Source organism: Periophthalmus magnuspinnatus, chromosome 2 (assembly GCF_009829125.3).
Source record: "Periophthalmus magnuspinnatus isolate fPerMag1 chromosome 2, fPerMag1.2.pri, whole genome shotgun sequence".
NCBI classification, from domain to species: domain Eukaryota; kingdom Metazoa; phylum Chordata; class Actinopteri; order Gobiiformes; family Gobiidae; genus Periophthalmus; species Periophthalmus magnuspinnatus.
The window spans coordinates 6,696,007-6,713,840 of NC_047127.1; the positions used below are offsets into that span (position 1 = coordinate 6,696,007).

Genomic DNA, 17,834 nt, shown 5'->3' on the forward strand with positions numbered 1-17,834 from the left:
AGCTATAAACATGAGAAAAGTGTTTTATAATATGATATTGCATTTGGTTTACCCATGTAACCTATCCATAATTATTACATTTACAATTTGACACATTTAAAAGGTTATTTACATCCCTCGATAAAATGTATTCCACTGCCTGGATTCCTTCCCCGCATTATCTACACATTAACTTATGTCACTGAGAACCGCCATTTAAACTTTCCATAATAATCCTTTATCAATTATTGACCCCGGGGGGGCGGTGTGGAGCGGCCTTGGCCTGCGAGTCACACACAACACATTCACATCCAAGAAGAAAAAAAATGCGAGTGGGCGGAGTTACGCAACGTCATCTGATGCTGTGGTCGAAAATATACCGTTTGCGCCCTTTGCTCTCATTACAATCCAAGAATAGATTTGTTAAATGCAACAATTGTATAAAATATCACTTATAAAGACAAGTTATTCCATCTGATTCTGTCATATTTGATTTGCAGTATCCTTGCGGTCAGTCAACGCAGGCTGCAGTATTTTGTTTATGGTGTACACACGGAGCAGTGATGCAAGGTGTGAATTTTGTAAACACGGTTGTACGAGATGTTGTTGACATGTGAAACAGAAATACAGGTTTGGTGACATATCTTAAAAAAAGGAACGCGTACCTGAGTTGTACGGAATAAATGATAAAAAAGGAAAGAGAGGGTTTTACAGGTCTTTCTCAACCGGATTGGGGCAAATATATCAGTGCTGTCACAGAACTAGAAGCAGAAAAAGAGAGCTTAATCTGTATCAATTAGTATGTCATATATGAGTGTGTATATGTAAACTTAGAAAAACGTCAGAGGACATTAGTACGTGCATTAAAATCAAAAGCAAAATCACAGTCTATGATCAAAATAGGTGATTTTTTAAAACATTTTAAGCTATGTGTTGTTAAAAAATGTCTGCCACCTGCTTGTCTCCACGTAGATGTTCTTACTTTGTCTTGGATATTCCACAGTATGCCATTAACTGTATTTCTCTGCACGTAACCAAGTAGGTAGTGCCATCTGACCATCGACCGAGCTATGGGTCAGATCTGTGAAGAAGTGACATCACATGTTTTTCACGGTACTTTTAAACAGATCGATTAGTTGAATACATTAAAGTACATTCCAGGTGAAGCCATGGCATCTCTATGGACACAAGCGATTAGCAGACCACAAAAGTTACACAGTGAATCTTTAAATAAAACACACCTGAGCATTTTTTGTCTTATTTGCAGAAAGGGATCAGTTGAGTTTGTAAATATTTGCACAGCATTTTTTTCATTCCAAATAGAGCGGTGATTATGTCTACATAGATGAATGAAGAGCGGACCAGGATTCAGAGATGGGTAGTACTCAGTTACATTTTCTTGAGTCATTTTTTAAATAAACTGTACTTTTCAGAGCACTTTTCTAAAGGAATACGTTTACTCCTATATGAGTAATAATTTTTTTATAACAATAACAGTGCTCTTACTTGAGTAAAAGTCTACAAGTAACAAAAGCGTTATGTTGACAGTATGAAATTATTTGAATATTTGTGTTTTGGATGCTCCTCCAGGTATGGTTTTGTTTTTCTCATTTTTTGTGTCTACCCTTTGAAAATACCAGATTTTGTGCATAATTTTAATGCTTTGTCCTTCCAATTACATTAACTTCAAGATGTTACGTTCCGACAGTTACTTTTACATGTATCGTAGCTTCCCCATATACTCACAATTCATAAATTATTTTTTTTTAAATGAAATTTGGTGAGCAGTTGCGTTGCTGGGATACATATACCATACGTATCTGCTGCTGGTCTGATACTAGTAGTAAATACCAGGGTTTGGAAAACACATAAGTGACACTGTGTGGGATAAGCTGTGAAGAAATCAAGGAAGTGTGCAGTAAAACTCCACTACAGCATACAACAGAGGAGTTAATGAGTTATTAACCCCACAGACCTTGACGGATACTGGCAAGAGTCCTTGGAGGCACCTCAACCTGCTGTCTGTTCTATAGAGACAACTGTAACAAGAGACATAATAATCTAATTTAAATGGGTGCGCATCTATACAAAAATGAATTTGATGTAATGTTAGTACTTTGTAGAATTATAGATATATCCAAGGGTGAACAGAGTCTGAAATCTAGTCAATCTTCACCCTAACGCAATAGCTGGAAATGACTGGAAGCTCAAATAAAGGTTGTCTCCAAGAATCCTTTTTTCTACCGTCACCCATACTGAGAAACCATAAACCTCCTAGACCTAATTAACTACCTGTAAACTATAGAAACAATGTGTTACTAATTACTGTATGCATTCTCTTTCTCTATCTACACAGACCTGCACGCTTCACGCCCCATGTACAGGCCTTTATCAGACTGTCCTTTTTTATTTGTTGCAGCTAATGAAATTCAAAATAATATCAAAATAAATACAAAAATTAGGCTATACTCCATTAGTAATGATATATATTTATGCTATGACCACTTGGAAGAAATATACTGACATAAGCCATAAATTGTATAGTGTAATTGAGACCTTCCAATTATAAGGAAAAAAAAAAAACCTGCAAATGTTAAAAAAATGGTCACGGTAAACGTAAAAGCATTAAAACAACTAAAAGTTACAAAAAGTACAGAAAGTAGATTGGTCCAAACACTGATCCCTGCGGAGCTCCTGTAAAACAATTATTATGAATGAATGATTGAATAAATAAAATAAATATGAAATATCAGTATGAAATCCATTTAATTGTATATATTAATTTGCCTAATTTAATAACACTAGTAAAAATGTAAATACTATTTGTCAATATTTATTAGCAAATGCAGTCTATTGATTTTGTTAGCATTTAATCTTATCACATTTTTGTAGTCTCTTCTTAGATAGACAAGGGTCTCAGGTACACTTCCAAATATAACTTGTAATTCCATAAACTCAACAGAATTCCTTGTAAAAAAAAAAACCCTTTTCCAATAGCTGATGTCACAGTTTTCCCTTTAGTGTTAGCGGTTTACGCTCTTCCCACAGACTCTAGTGCTATGGTCTAAATACTGGTTCGAGTGGTGAAGTGTCTTTCACCTTGACGCGTCCCGCCCCCAGCGCCATTACTGCTTGTTTCATGTGTACACAGCTTCACAAAGGTCTCTGTCTATAGGTGTGGTCCCATCCCGGCTTTCACTTCACTAATAACAGACTACTTTCAATACATAAACAGGATATGAGCGGCAAATTGTGCTAAATTTGAGTAGAAAACATTTTGCATCAATGTTGGAGATGTATTTTGACAGTTAAGTTCAAGTCAATTGGACTTTAGGCTACTAAATATAAGAACGATTGTGATAGGTTAATCCCTTTAATACCTTTCTATACACAGTACTTTGGGTTACAAAGGTTAAGTGTTAAACAGTAAAGCAATTAAGCTAAGAGGCTGCGGGTTCAATTCTCACAACCATCTGACTACTTCCCAAAGACGGATTTGACGAAAGACGAAAGTGTTCTTTATAATTTTACTACTTCTAGTATAGTTACCCTGGTCAAAGTGCTACCTACTCCAACGCACAGGAGTTAGCACGTTAACATAGGCCTAAAAATAGTACAAATTCATATTTTCAATGCTGTCTTCAAACTATATTCTACAGACAGTAACATTATGACTGAATTTTTTCATTTCGACCATAGTTGCTGTTGCCCTGGCGATGGAGATGCCACATTTCACTCCTCCAGTTCCTACTAATATGGATAGATGCTGTACACTTGGATGCAATAAAACCGATGATATTCTAAACGTACTTTACGATGAAAAAACACATTTGTGCTCCCTCAGCTAAAGTCGTGACGGGGCTCTGCAGTACAAACGCCCCTGAATGCATCACAGAGGGCAGACACACCATTCAACCTTATTCTAATCTAGCTCATACGGCCAATGCAGCGTTACCAAAGTGTAAGTTAAAAGTTCCAGCTACTTCAAGTCTCGGAAAGTGGAATTACGAAAGACTTATTGTTCATGCTTTAATAACTGTTTTGAACAACTTGGATTGCGCTAAATTGTAGGTTAGGTTAATGTGCAGTGACTTGGCAAAACATCCAATTGTCGTTTGTGTGTGAACTTATTTATTTTGTTTTGCATCTGTCGTAGCAGTTATAGATGACCAGAGTAAGTAGTAGTAAGTGTAAAGGTTATGTTATATATAGGAGCGATGTTAAGTCATAGGTTATAAATACCATGAGTGCCGATATGAGAGTAATATAAACTCTGTTAATGAATATTTACAGAGGTATTGTTTCAGTAATGCATACGTTTCTGTGTGTGTCAGTGAAATTTGAAGCACTGTCCAAAGAGGATGTCCACTGGCTACTGATAGGCCAGCAGTCTTATGTAATGACCTTGCACACTTTAAATACATGTCTGAAAGGCCTTGTGTCATTTACTAGGCTGGCAACTTTACTGGCTATATACTTGTCTCCATGGATACGCTGATGCTTTACGTGTATGGTATAAAACTGATCAAGCTTTAATGTGATTTAGGGTTTTTATATGCATCCTTAATATGAGTGAATCAGCTCTCCACTGATCTGACCTGTAACTAAAGAAAAACCCGTAAGGGGATAACATCTCCATGGAAACAATAAGGTCCAGTGGTGCCGCCAGAGGTCCCGCAGCGCTCCAGATTCGACTTGTTTAGAGTCGATCTTTGCCAAATCGGAGTCAACCACAAGCCTTTTTCCTTAATGAATAAATAGTGAACGTGATGTATCGTGCAAATACTTTAAAGGCGGTGACCACAACAGCGCAGAAAAGCACTGATCCTCACCACAACTAAACCGGTCTGACACTGGATCGGGTGCATTCTGGGCAAGGTTTCATTTTTGGATCTTTTCGCTTTAAGGCACAGGACAGATGCTTGTGGGAGTTGGGGAGGAAGAGTACAGAGAGACATCCAGCTAACTGTCAGAGCCAGCCAAGAATCATTGTGCAGCAGGTGTTACATGTTTTACTAGTTTTTGAAAGTTCTCAATATGACACATCCCTCAACTACTGCCACTGGGACAGCCTGTCAGGAGCAGTGAGCAATCGCAGTGCAGATCCTGGTGGACATTTCCTGATCTTTTCCAAATCTTGGTAAAGCTGGAGAATCATCTGCCTATAATGATATTTAAGTTGGGGAAAACAGATTCAGGAGCCCCTTGTTATGAGGAAACTCAACAACTAGTATTCAAAATTATGGTGTTTATTATTGGGTATTTAATTGTTCTGGAGCAGGAGTGTCCAAACTTTTCTCATCAAGGGCCACAAATAAAAACACAGACAAAGCTGAGGGCCGATTGAGGGCCATAGACTGGTCACGAATACAGTGAATACTTATTATTACAAGTTAGACTGAACCACTAAAGCTTTATTCACACTTACATCCTCAATGGGACACATTAAATATTTGATACGGGCTTGTTAAAGTAGATTTTCAGAAACGTACAGTAAAAAGTACAGTTTAAAGTAATATGGACCAATTCACCTGGAAGCTTGAGGGCCCAGAAAAATTGGTCTGCGGGCTGCATTTGGCCCCTGGGTCACAGTTTGGGCATGCCTGTTTTGAGTATTTTGCGATAAGGCATGTATACCCCTACTTCTTTTTCTGTAGGCATGTGCAGGTTTCAGAGGTAAATCGTCTGTAACCAATGCAATTTGAATATAAGCTATTTTAAACTTTCAATCGTTTATATCAGTTTATCTTTCTCTCTTTATTCTTTATTTGTCAGGGACCAAGTACAAATTCATTAATCTTACAAAAGAAAAGATGATTTGTACCAGATTTAACTACTGCTACTTTCCAAGTGCAGTCCCTGGGCAGGTGAACGCACATTAAAAATATCATTTCATCATTAAAATTAGCAGTAATATACAATAAAAATGTCCCCATGTCCAATATATGATGTTTCCTACAGTCCAAACCAATATAAAAACTCAAATATCTGCAGGTTTTTATAGTGAAACAGAACAGTACAAATGAACTAGACTGATGTGGACACATTTGGTATCTAAAATGTACTATGTAATCAGTGTTACAGTATTGGAAGCTGATTTATTGAATAATCTGTAAAAAAAAAAAAAAAAAAAAAAAAAAAAAAAAAAAAAGGCAGCGCTAAGGAGCTGTGACATCATAAGGCATCTCCCCCGCGCATCCCCAAATACCAGACCCGCATGTGCCCATTTGCTCCTTGCAGCCTGCCACTCTCCTTTACGTCAGTTTACGCAGACCGCTCCCGCCTCCTGATTGGTCGACTCAGCCCCGCCCTCTCCGTAGGTAACTTGTTCGAAGTTTGGGGCGGAGCCGAGCGCAGCGCCGCTTTATATTAGGTAGACTTCAATTACACAGAGCCGCTTGTCTCCTTGTCTCCTTGTCTCCTCAGCCACCACCGGGGACCTCATTTTCTTTCCCTCTTTTTTAGCTTTTAGGAATTTTTTAATCTAATCACAGTCACAACATGCCCAAAGACAAGGATGATGGCGGATGGAAGAAGTTTTTGTGGAATTCGGACACGGGAGAGCTCATGGGGCGCACGGGAGGCAGCTGGTGTAAGTAACCAAGGAGGAGAAAATGAGACTGGCCGCTTCACACCTGTTTGCTTTTTGCTGCATTCGCCAGTGTTAACGCTTATTTGCAACCCTTCACCTTTGTATCGCGAGTTGTTTAAGCCAGAATTTGCTTTTGAAGTGATTTTGAAGTGTATTTTTGTTCTAATTTGGCATGACAACTGCTTAAAATGCATTTGCTACTTTTATTGCTGTTGATACAATACCTGTTTGCGCATTTGGTTTTTTTTTTTTCATGGATTTGTACTCAAACAACCCGAACTGGACTATAAAAGCTTTAGATATAATATTTTTGGGTGCGTTTCTGTGCGCTGCACCTGTCCATAGCTTCAGCATCACCACTGGCCGCCTTCCTCTAAACTTTACCCATTGCGCAACTTTTCCTGTTACAATAAGAAAGTGTATTATTGTATTTGCTTTTAACCTAAAGCTTTTTTCGCGTGCAAAATGGGAAGCAATAGGGTTAAAACTGCATCATGGCTCAAGGTGACTCGAAGGTTAAAAAAGACAGCCTGGAACTGGAGAAAGCCAATCGATCCGTGCCGGGTTCTTGTGATCAGGTGTCGTTGTAATCTGGGCGGAATACCACTGATTAACTCTCTCCGACCTTTCTCCTCTCATTTTGAGTCAGAAGCGGCCTCAGTGCGCATGTCCTCGCTCCTTCAATGTCACCCACGCTAGACTTTGGCACCTGCGTAAAAGGGGAGAAAATGTTTATGGTTTGGTGTCTGTGCGTCTGTGCCAGCGGAGGGATGTGTGCGTCCTTCTCGGGTCATGAGAAAGTGCTGATGCATCGGGTAGTGGGACATGCGCAGTGGTGGGGTTCAGACAGTGATGTAATAGGTGATTTAAAGTTTCTATAGGTTTTTATTGGATAGGGAGTTCCGGTGCGCGTTTCTGAACTTCAATGACATGGTGACCCCTTTGACATTGTGCGTAATTGTGCGTAAAACTGGAGACTCTGGTCAAATGCGGTTCTTTTCAGTGGGTTGTGTGGTTACTTCAATCCATTGATTTTTGGCTGATCAATTTGGACTTATACCTTATTAAAATTACAACATATTAACTGGCAAATGGCTATCCAGAAGCAATTCGGAAGTATTTGTAGGGTTTTAAAAGTAGCCCTACTTTAAAGTTATTTCTGTAAATAATATTTTAGAAAGCCTGCTTCTACATGTCCCAGGCATGTAGTCGCAGGCTGGTACTACTACACGCCTGGGCAACCTGCCTGCAATGTCAGTGTAAACCACCTTGGCACAGAGGTCAACACTTTTTCTTTTTTTTTTTTTTTTTCAAAATTTAAACAAATAAAAAAAACACCTAGAGCTCACAGCATCTAATTACTACAATAACCTATCCATTTAAAATCTTCATTTTACCTAACACAAGTAAAAGTATCTAGTTACTTCCCACCGCTGATGGGCACCACTGGTACATTTTCTAGTTACTAGAAAAACAGTTTTGTTTTTTCCCTCTCCCCAAAACTACAGAGGCCTATAGAATCCAATGGAGCACTAGGGTAACCTAAGCATCCATTATTAATTGTTGTGCTCCTTACCTGTAACTGTATCCATGTGTGGCTTTCCTCCTGACGGTGGCTTTTACTCACAAGTACATTCTTCGGAGCGGGTTAAGACAATGGGTGCCACTGTTTCGCTCAATGTGAATGCTGCCTTTGTGGTTCCTTGTGTCACATGCACTCACGGCCTGTTCCGATGCATTGTGTCTTCATGTCCTTGAAGATGGGAACAGGCACTTAGTAGTAGAACAACTGGAGCATTTATTCAGCCATGTTAATGTGTGGGCAATTACTGGAACAAACCCATTCACAGTGGATATCCGCCACTTGTCTTAAAAGCATTCATTCATAGTTTCTTTTTTCTTTTTTCAGAAATAATGTAATGAGTCCAAAGTTACAACTTAAGCTCATAACCATAATTTGTTAATACTGTAGAGTTATTAAATGGTAAAACATTGCTATAGTAGTTAAAATGTTTGTTTAGAAACACTATTTTGTATGCATTTGTTTGCAGCATGGAACTCAGACCTCCACCAAGGCGTGGTTCTTCTCTCACAGTGATTTAGTTTGCTAGCTCTATATAAGCTAAGGGGTACATAAATGTCCAACTAAATCCTCAAACCTTAAAACTAGAATTTGTTGGATAACATCTTCAGAGTAATATAAATTCTGTTTAAAAAATTCTAGGTTTACACCAAACTTAAAATTCAAATGTCATCTATTTCTTACAGAGGTAACTAGCGAGCAAACCAAAACAGTCAAAAGCTTCAATGTGTTGTGTGAATTATCAAGTTGAAAAAACAACTGCTTTGCCTGAAGTCCATTAACCGGCCTTGTGTCTTGTCAGATGAAGCAGAGTGAATCCTGCCGACCAACTGAACCCTCATTTATGGGCGTCATAAACCAATAAAAGCTGATTGTATTTGACAGTAGTGCGCCCTTTTGAACAGGGCATCGCCCCTCAATCGCCTCATGTGTCTTTGAGCTGCTCCGATGAATAACTAATGTCCTGTAATCCTGTTACCGTAACCTTAAACCAAACTGTAAACCACTGTTAGCTGCACTGACAAATGAGCAAAAAAATATCTAATTGGAGACAAGTATTGTGATCAGATTTGTGCAGTTGGGCTAAACAATATGAGAAAAAAATTGATTGTTCAAAAATTAAATTGAGCAATGATGAACTGTCATAATAAATTATGTAGATCAAAATAATTTCAATTTTCAATTAACAAAAATGCCAGATAGAGGCCCGTACCCTTATGGCAATTACCTTTATCAGCATTTTACTATAGTAATAATTTTGAGATGGATTGTTCTGTTCCATTGTTCATTAAACCAAACAGACATAAACACCTTAAATATAGTGACTTCAAAACTGCAAACAAAATATCCAGTGTTTGTCGTACCGTTCTTGTAAAGGACAGTATATTCCCTAAAAATGTGATTTGCTAACCTGCTAACCGTGACCATGCTAATTGCAACTGTGACTAATCTTGCAGCCCTTCTGACATCCTTCTTGTTTTGTTTCCACAGTTAAAATCACATTATTCTATGTTATCTTCTACGGATGCCTGGCTGGGATCTTCGTCGGGACTATCCAGGCCATGCTGCTGACTTTGAGCAGCTACAAGCCCACCTGGCAGGACCGTGTGGCCCCACCTGGTGAGAGCTGTGCACACTCTGCACCAGACTATAAATAAAGGCACAATGTAGGCTGGGTAGTCCATAGTAACTGGGTTTATGAAGGTGGCAGCAAAAAACAAATCTCTTTGGAATTTTCTTGAACTTCATATATGTAGGATGGAACACAATACCTTTTCACCAACTAATTTTAGATTTAATCCCAGTTAGAGATGATTTTTATGCTCTTATATGCAATTGTACTGTAATCTTTGGGTATTCCATTTAATAACTTGATATGCCGTTTTAATCAGAAACCATTCAAATGATTGACCAAAGCCTTTGGAATTTGAGATGGGTATATGTACGAAATTGACAGTTGTACCCGATTATCACATCAGTTCTAATCCTAATTTTATAAAGGAAAGGATGGGCATTTGTAAAGTAACAATATCTGAAAGGTGTTGTGTTGGCATGGGTAGGGATGTAAAAATGCCTACCAGTTTTAGAATTGTGTAATTTTTTACATGAATTTCACAATATAGTATAGTTTCTTCCAAAAAAAAACAATTACTCATTCTATCCAAAATAATAATAATGGTCGTAGCATTAACCCATGTACCATGCTTGTAGTTTGTACAAATATAAAGCAATAGTCTTTATTTCCTACTCGAGAAAGCTGTCCATTCAAAGTCAAAGTCAAGTCTATAAATCAATAGTGTGGAAGTGGCTTAATTTGATCTCATTGTTTGACTATATGAATGTCCCAGGGCGGCAGCAGGGCTGACGGCACCGTCCCTTATGTACATGCCACCACCTGGTCTCCGTGGCGACGAAGGCCAAATGAGGGTTGCTGGGACGCACTGAGCATGTGTAAATTAGTCATAGTGGATTTAGTGAAGGAAGACTGGAGTTACAAGCCTGCTGTTAGACATTAGGGTCAGCTGACTTGCGCGGTGCCATTACTAATATATTAGTGTTGGGATAAGAGCAAAAGGACGGCTGGGTGCAGATGGACATTTTCACGTGGGTCACATGCACTCCTGTGTCCAGTCTATGTGAGAGCTTACTTTAGCATCACTGGTGTGCGACAAACGAGACTCACGTGAGATACAAGGCGCTGTCACCAATCTGATTATACATTGTGAGTCTTCTACACGACAAATAGTCTGCAACAGCAACAACAAACCTCAGCTAGAGACCATATAATGGAAATTTTAAAAGTGAATAGATTTTTTTCTGACAAACTGTGCTATTGCAGTTAGATTTGCAATTAAAACTGACACAATTCGGGATTCCGTTAACAGCGCACATTTTAAGCAATATCATTTCCAAGAAGACTAAAATGGACTTCTAAACTAATACAAGAATCCCATGTATTTGTAGAGACAGTGTTGGCAAGATAAATGCATCCTCTTGGCATCTAATATTTCATTGTTAGCAGAGGGCATTATATTTCTAAGATAACTGCTGACCCCATTTCCTTGATTTGCAGGGCTCACGCACACCCCGCGCTCAGACAAGGCCGAACTCTCTTTCAACTTGAACGACGTGGAGTCCTACCTGTCTTACACCAAATCTCTGAGGGATTTCCTGGCCAAATACGACGACGAAAAACAGGCTGACCCCACCAAGTTCGAGGACTGTGGAGGTGCGTTCAGTTCATGTGATTTGTTAAAACGTGAATAGGTTTTTGATGAGGGAAGTAACTCTCTAACATTACATAATATCAATAAAAAAATCAATCTTAATGGGTCACTTTTAAGTAATACATCTCATTGACTGAAATTTTTTCTTTTACAACAGTACAACAACCTTACCTGAAAGTGCTCCTTTTAATGTATAAACTCGCGCTAATCACTCAGAGGCCAAATTTCCTTCACTATGAAATAAATATGACCAACCACAAAATATGATAAGTAATCAGAGGAGCTATTATGATAAGCAAATCAGCTGATATTGAGCATGCATGTAACTGCAGCCAATGTTTGCTTTAATTAGTGCCCTCTATTGGTAAAGCGGCACTCAATTGCATTCGTTTTTTATTAAGTTGAAAAAACAAATCAAAGCTGTGTGAAGTAGTCTTAAAAAGTCAAAATACAACCTTTTTTAACGTCGTTGTCCCTATATTTGTCAGATGAACCGGCGGACTATAAGCACCGAGGGGACCTGGAGAGTGACGTGGGCAGCCGTAGGGCCTGCAAGTTCCCCCGCGCTCTGCTGGGACCCTGCTCCGGGATTGAGGACCGGAACTTCGGCTTCACCGAGGGCAAACCCTGCATTATCGTCAAGCTCAACAGGATCGTCAACTACAGGCCCAGAGTAAGCACCCTACACCCTCACAGCAGGGCACGGCTGGTCTGTTAGGAAAGAAGAACAGTTATCAAGTGGAGTACAGGGGCTAAATGGGTAGGGCGGACTAAACTGCTATGGTTTATGGCTCCATCTTGTGGTTGTCTTTAAGTATTGCCTTTATTCAATTAGAATAAATAAATGTAGCATAATTTGGAGATCCATAGGTTTGTCACAATAACAAGTTTGATGTGTGATATGTTACGGAAGGAAATGTAGTAATAATGAAACCAATTTATATCACCGACACAATGACACTGAAGCGATAATAATAAAGTAAACCAATAAATGGCAGAATGAAATGGGTAAATTCAATAGTTTGTATCTATAATGAGTCATAGATATTATTCAAGCCTAAATCTTGTCATCTTACAGTAGTAACCCCACTAGTACAAGGAAAAAGTACCCATGATAAATATTGACCCTCAAAAATGATCTAATCTATTGAACGATAAATCCACATAGTAACTCTCATGACCGGCCTAGAGGTGTTTGTTAATAACAGCGATGTAAGACTTGGTAATTACAATAACAGTTTCCGCGGTTGTCAGATGTCATAGAGTAGGCAGGTGAAGGAGCCACGTGTGGGGGTAAGCTGATCTGTTTTTGGGTTTGGTCCTGGCTCCTGTCCTGGGTGTCCGCTGCACTCCTGTTACCTCTGATAGACATGTCACCTGGAGAGAGAGGAGGAGAGTGGAAACGAGGGACAGGCAGTGGAAAAAAACTGTCAATCTCCCTGTCAGTAGCTTTCTAGTACTAGTGAATGAATGTTGTGTACTTTGTCGTTTCAGCCTCCTGCGAGTAATGAGAGCATCCCAGTAGACGCACAGTCCAAAGTGCAGGCCAATGTGATACCCCTGTACTGCACCAGCAAGGTACGAACAGTGTTAAGTTACTTTGAATAGTCTTTATAGCAGTGTTGTCAATATACTAAAATCTCAAACTCTATTTCGATACTAAGGAATTCACTTAATATTCAATGCTGATTATGATTTTAAAAAATGCTCCTTTTTTAGTAATGGAGTGTAATTTACAAAATAATAGTACTTTCTTTATCTTAGCATGAGGTCTTATATTTGTTTTTATAAAGCTCAAAATCATACTAAAACTATTCAGACAAGCTCTAATTTTGTCCTGTTAATGTATTTTAATTTTATTTTTATTTTTTACATGCTCAAATGAATATCTAGTTTTGATATTAGTTTTAGTATCTAATTTGTGATACTTTTGACAACCCTACTACTTTAGTAATATGACAGATTAACTGCACATTGAAATTCTAATTTGGATGATCATTAACAGCCAAAGGCCTATTTTTACCATTTTACGATGCATTATATTTTTTATTTTTGTTCAGTGTCTGACAATGGTAAAAAAGCCTATTCTGAAAAAACATGTTTGATTATATTTGTATTAGTGTTTTTACCGACATTGTTCTGCCATATCACCCAATCAATGGAGCTCAAGTTACTGCCCACCCTGCAATTCTGGAACAAAATTTCCCATTAATTTTTCTCAGACTTTCTGAGAAAAAATGTTTGAATGTTTTGACGGGGATAATCAGCTAAGTGGTAACTAATGACCACAAGACCTATCATTTTATTTTGAAATCTGTTTCTGAAACTTTAAAAACCATGAAGTAATTAAAAAATTTCATAGAATCTTGCATTGTAAACTGCCTTTTTGGACTTAAAACAGTTGCATTATGGATATTAGTCACCATGTAGCTGGTTAGCCTTTGCAATCCCTTTTGAATTCTTAAATTTCCAATACATTTTTTCTATAGACTTTTTTCGAAACATTTAAATATTGCATCCGGAACCTGAGCAGGCTGTCACTATTGAACTCCATGTCTGTTTCAATTCTATATGTTATGAATTTGGACTAGTTGAAGCCAATCAATGTAGCATTCATACAACAATACTTCTGTTTACTTTCGGTTGTATACTTACTTTTGCCTTCCTCCGTGTGTCCAACCAACAGAAAGAGGAAGACGCAGGTAAAGTGGGCGAGGTCAAATACCACGGCATTGGTGGTGGCTTCCCTCTGCAGTACTACCCCTACTACGGCAAGCTGCTCCACCCCCAGTACCTGCAGCCTCTGGTGGCCCTCCAGTTCACCAACCTCACCATGAACACGGAGGTGCGCATCGAGTGCAAGGTTTTCGGACAGAACATCTACTACAACGAAAAGGACCGCTACCAAGGCCGCTTCGAGATCAAGATCCAGATCAACAACCTATGACCCGGACATTAGCGCTGGAAAAAGGAAAAAAAAAAAGCAAATTATATCAGAAATCATTAAAAGGGAGGTAGTAGCTGTAGCGGCTAAGTCAATCACTGAGAAATCTTTAGCTTTTAACTCTAGCTTGTCCATTCCGGATGCTTCCAAATAGCAATAGGTGTTTTAGTAAAGCTGCATTCACGTGGTCCTATGCGTTTCTCAAGAGGGGGGGGACGAGACAAGGTTGTCCACTTGCTCCGTAATTATTTATTGAACTATTTATTAACACTAAAGGAAAAATCACTCCATCCTGAGCCACCTTTTTATATATCTTGATCTCTCACTTTACTTGCTGATTTGGCTTATAGTTAGACATTAAATCAGTTACAAAGGACCACTTGAATGCAGCTAGTACTCCCATCTTTTAAAAACTTGTAGAATGAATTTTAACGTTGCAGTCAAAGATGCACAATTGGTGGCTTGGTTGAAAGTGGAAGACCATGATTTGGGATGACCATTGCTTGCCCTTTTTTTTTTTTTTTTGAAATTCCAAAAGGATTAGTGTGGGAACTAAAGCCAGCACAAGTTATGAATAATAAAAAAAAAAAAAGTCTTAGATTTTAGAGACGATTCTTGAAGCCATGGGACAAGTGTCATTCCCTAACATTTAAATCGCCTTGCCTTCCACCTATTTTTTAAATTCCATTTCCCTTATTTTTATTTCTGTTGCTGTGTATATAAGTGCTAAGTGACCCTAACGCACACTTAACTGTTCTCCAATCTGAACAGGCTACACTCCAGGGAACAACTTCCTCATTTTTTTTCTTCATTTAAATTTTTTTGTGCTATTTTAAATGATTCTTCTGCCTTGCGTACACCTGGTTAACCACCCCTGTCCGGTGCTAGCTCTTCCTTAGCTGGATTCCTCGCAGTGTCCTAACTCTGTGAATGTTTTAGCCATTAAACATGAATTTTATATTTATGCAGCTGTGTACATGTTTTTTTTTGTTTTTGTTTTGTGATGTATAAATGCAAACCAAAGTGCTGACGATGGAGAATGGTACGTCTGACAGCGTTTCATTATTACATTCAAGTCTTAATTTCCCAGGCAATGTTGAATGTACTGCGGCAGTGGTAGATATTTCTGCACACATTAAATAAATATATGCAAGAAGCTGTTTATGACCAATGAGAATTATGATGGCAATATCTTCCAGGATTTCATGTCCATGTAAAAAGAATGAAGAGTTTCAAAATGAGCTCATTCAATTCCAAAATAAAATATGACAAATAAATTTGTCTGGTCTGTGCTTTAATCAAATGTGCATTTGATTTAATACAAAGCTATATATGATCAGACGGGAACACCACTTTAAACTTGCTATATATACAGTTGAAACCAGGAAGTTGGCGCACTTAACTAATTTTATACCTTCCATGTACCTTCCATGCGCTTTAACTGCTTTAAAGGATGCATCTGTTAGCATCAGGCTAACAACTAGTGAAACTTTTGTCCATAAACACAAGCAAGTGACGGCACCAGGTCAAGTTACAGGTCAGATCTTTGGAGAGGTGACCCCAATGACAATAAGAATCTATGTTTAATGTATTTACCATACTGTGGTACAATCTACACAATATAATGTCATCACTATGGAGATTAGCAAGTGGCGTACTTCCTTCAGAAACGTTTCAAAGTGCACCTTTAGATGCACCTATATAGATTAAATTCTCTAATCATCAGGAGAAGGAGGAAGTATCTCTGTTTGGGCACGTGACTCTTTAATTACTGCCTGGAAAGGACAGAGGGGGTGCTGTTTCAGACCTGGTGTTGGGTGTCTGTCTTGGACAACACTGCAGACTTAGGGGCCCTCAGCACCCGTGGGCCCTTTAACAGCTGCTGTCACTGCTCTCTCATTACTACACACTGTCTGGGGGTTTTATTGATTGAAGGCAGTGTCCAAGCCAAGAATCAAACTGTTGTTAATGGAACGTGGTTGTGCCAAGCCAGCTGATTCACAATGTCCCTGAGGGGAGTCTATAGGTGTCCTTATTAGAATTAGAAAATGTAGTTAGTCTATAGAAAATGAATGGAAGCATGACTTTCAGGGTACACATTTCCAGTATTAAAATGCAGGCTATGTGTCTCCAGAGAAGGAGAACAATGATCAAAAATGACTATGGTTCTTTTTAACAGCCGACAAGTCACGATTGGTCAAGTAAATATTGCAGGCCTACAATATGTCCTAGATTAGACATGGCTTAGATAGTTTATCCTAGTAAATACTGTACCTAGTATTCTTGTTTAGTCCTCATTTAGATCCAGTTCTAGTTTGTTGCTTCTTTTATTCTTGTGTTATATTGCATTTTTCAGTCTCACTGGTTTGACAAACTAAACACTTACTATAAAATAATTGCAAAACATACATATAACTGACAGCCATTCCACCTGATAGAAAAGTCTACCTTGGTTGAGATGAAGGAAGTGCCGGTGTTTGGGCATCAGCCACAGTCCTAATGATCATGTGAATTATTCAGGAGCTGGAGGCAGCAGCCGAGTGGATCAACAACCAAGTGTATCACTGTTAATGAAGAGATACAAGAAACCAGCAAAACACAAGGGCGACAACAATACTTAGACATACATTACATCCTTTTGCCTTTAAATTAGGACTGGCAAAAATATATATGTATGATTTGTTTGTTTTAAAATGTTTTAGTGGTCAGTGGGGTGGCACTAGGGATGGCAAGGAAATTTAAAAAGATGACTCTGGATACCCTGGTTACCCTTCTGGCTCCGTCACTGCGTGTTCTTGTCACAAAAGGCTGACCACAGTTAGATTAAAACATTATAACCCCATTCTATGTTATTCCAATGTACTCTTTTAGCTTTTTGGTCTTGTGGACGCGCTGAAGTGCTTTGTCCAGCAGGGGGCGCATTACGCTTTCTTATTTCTCTCACAATAAAGGTGTTGCTCTCACTGCAAACATATGTTAATAAAAAAGTTACATAAAAAGGGTAAAAGTACTGAAAATGTACAACATGTTTTATGATAAAATAATCAATGTAAACCTTTTGTCTGCTCAGCCTGGCCGGACCTTCTGCAGTGCACTGGGCTCAGCTGGTTAGTTCAGTTGACTCACACACATGCTACTCTGGGAATTTCTGCTTCTATTGTATTGGCACTCGGAGCATTTAAATCTGTTCTGGAGGAGTGTAAATGTAAATGTAAAAAAGAAATCCATCACTAATGAACATAGCACAGAAGTTACCTTTTGGCTGGGAAAGGATTAGATTGAGAAACATTTCACTTTTATTGAACGTATCCCATATAACTTCCTTCAATCATGGTAACTTTTTAAAGGTGGAAAGAAAGACCAGATTATAAATATATATTATAATATTACAACTGAGTTTAGTAGAATTTATTACATTTATCTTTTACCTCCAAGTTTAGTCATTTTAGAACTATTACTACTACTACTATCTATATTTTTAATAGCTCATATATTTCACAAAGTAATCTT

At 38.4% G+C, this 17,834-nt stretch overlaps 2 protein-coding genes across 2 annotated transcripts in view; one reads left to right on the forward strand and one right to left on the reverse strand.

The window, feature by feature from the left end:
- The window catches only part of atg3 (autophagy related 3), a 257,779-nt gene that overhangs the window by 24,573 nt on the left and 215,372 nt on the right, over nt 1-17,834 (reverse strand). The window lies entirely within an intron of this gene.
- Nucleotides 6,278-15,288, forward strand: atp1b1b (ATPase Na+/K+ transporting subunit beta 1b). Its single transcript, XM_033980579.2, has 6 exons — nt 6,278-6,571; nt 9,645-9,773; nt 11,227-11,382; nt 11,869-12,053; nt 12,875-12,958; nt 14,067-15,288. Exons 1-6 carry the CDS (start codon nt 6,481-6,483, stop codon nt 14,325-14,327), a joined length of 906 nt encoding a protein of 301 aa, XP_033836470.1. The 5' UTR covers nt 6,278-6,480; the 3' UTR covers nt 14,328-15,288.